This window comes from Zingiber officinale, chromosome 3A (genome assembly GCF_018446385.1).
Source record: "Zingiber officinale cultivar Zhangliang chromosome 3A, Zo_v1.1, whole genome shotgun sequence".
Taxonomy (NCBI): domain Eukaryota; kingdom Viridiplantae; phylum Streptophyta; class Magnoliopsida; order Zingiberales; family Zingiberaceae; genus Zingiber; species Zingiber officinale.
The window spans coordinates 131,335,546-131,336,854 of NC_055990.1; the positions used below are offsets into that span (position 1 = coordinate 131,335,546).

The following is a 1,309-nucleotide window of genomic DNA, read 5'->3' on the forward strand; positions in this document are numbered from 1 at the left end:
CTAATTTGTCCATCCATTTCTCGACAGACCAATTATCAGATGATTATATGTCTCGTCATATGGTTTCAGTCCTATTGACACCATCTCTTCCATCATTTGAACATCCTCTTCGATTCTTTCTTCCTCGGAATAAAATCCTATTAGACAAGTGTAAACATAAGAATTCAAGCTGCATCCCCTGTTGATCATTTCGTCCTTGGATTGAAGTGTCGAGTCTAGTTTGCACAACTTGCAATAGCTAGTTACAATCAAAGAGTATGCAATATCATCAAACATCATGTTTCTTTGCAGCATTCTCTTCAAAAGAGTGATTGTTTCTTCAGCCCTATCCTCCTCAATGATCCTAAAAGCCAATGTAGTGTTCACAATAATGCTAGGGGCACATCTACTTCCATGAATTCTATCCAAAACACTCACTAACTTTGGCAAAACCCCTTCCTTGAGCATTACATCAATCATAACTTCAGTCGTTGTTTGGTTTGAGTATATTCTTCTTACAAACATATATTCAAATATCTTCCAAGCCAAATTATTCTGATCAGATCTCTGTGAAACATGAAGCATTGTGTTAAAGCTAATTAAATTAACATCCAACCCATGATCTCCCAAGTATCCGCAAGCATCAAACGCTTCATTGACCATTCTCTTCTTCGAATACACCTGTAGCAAAAGATCAAAAACACGATGTCCGAGAAAAACTACTTTGTAAGTGCCGAGAAGCACCTCCACAATTGATGCATGTTTAGATGCAACTCTCTGTATACTTACTGACTGCCGACCAAGCACGCACATCGATAAAAAGGCCAGAACGAATAAGGACATGAACAATGAAGTAATAAGATCGCAAGTCATGTTCGAAATGTTTAGTCTGGGAGCACCAGTGGAAGAAAGTTAGCGCCTTTTTTGCGTCAATGGGTTCCTTGAGGTAAAGTATCACTCGCTCCATCAGGAGTTCGGTGAGTTGTACTGATCTGGAACCAACGGTTAGGCTATCAAAGCTCTAACCTTTGCTTCTCACATCATTGATTATAGTGGAGAGATTGCAAAAATTTGATTCTTTTTGCGGTTGTCAGCAATGGACTGAGTCTGCGTGGGAATCATTAGCAAGGAGGTGGAGAGCTTGGCGATGAGCGAGTACAAATTCACCGCCGAAGTAGTGATTTAGATCATATTTCGAGACAAGAGTTAGAGAGCAATGGAGACAAGCGGAGAGGTATCGAACTACCGTGGCTCGCATAGAAATGAACCTGGATGAGATGGAGAAGGGTCGAGTTTCCGGACACCATATAAACCATAATCCACCAGCTCA

At 40.6% G+C, this 1,309-nt stretch overlaps 1 protein-coding gene across 1 annotated transcript; it reads right to left on the bottom strand.

The window, feature by feature from the left end:
- LOC122050664 (pentatricopeptide repeat-containing protein At1g66345, mitochondrial-like) lies at positions 1 to 852 on the bottom strand. The gene has a single exon (XM_042611556.1). It carries the CDS (start codon positions 850 to 852, stop codon positions 1 to 3), a length of 852 nt encoding a protein of 283 aa, XP_042467490.1.
- Between the last annotated feature and the right edge of the window lie 457 nt (positions 853 to 1,309).

What these genes read in the sequence shown, in the direction of transcription:
- LOC122050664 (XM_042611556.1), bottom strand. Translation starts at nt 852, where the DNA reads ATGACTTGCGATCTTATTACTTCATTGTTCATGTCCTTATTCGTTCTG.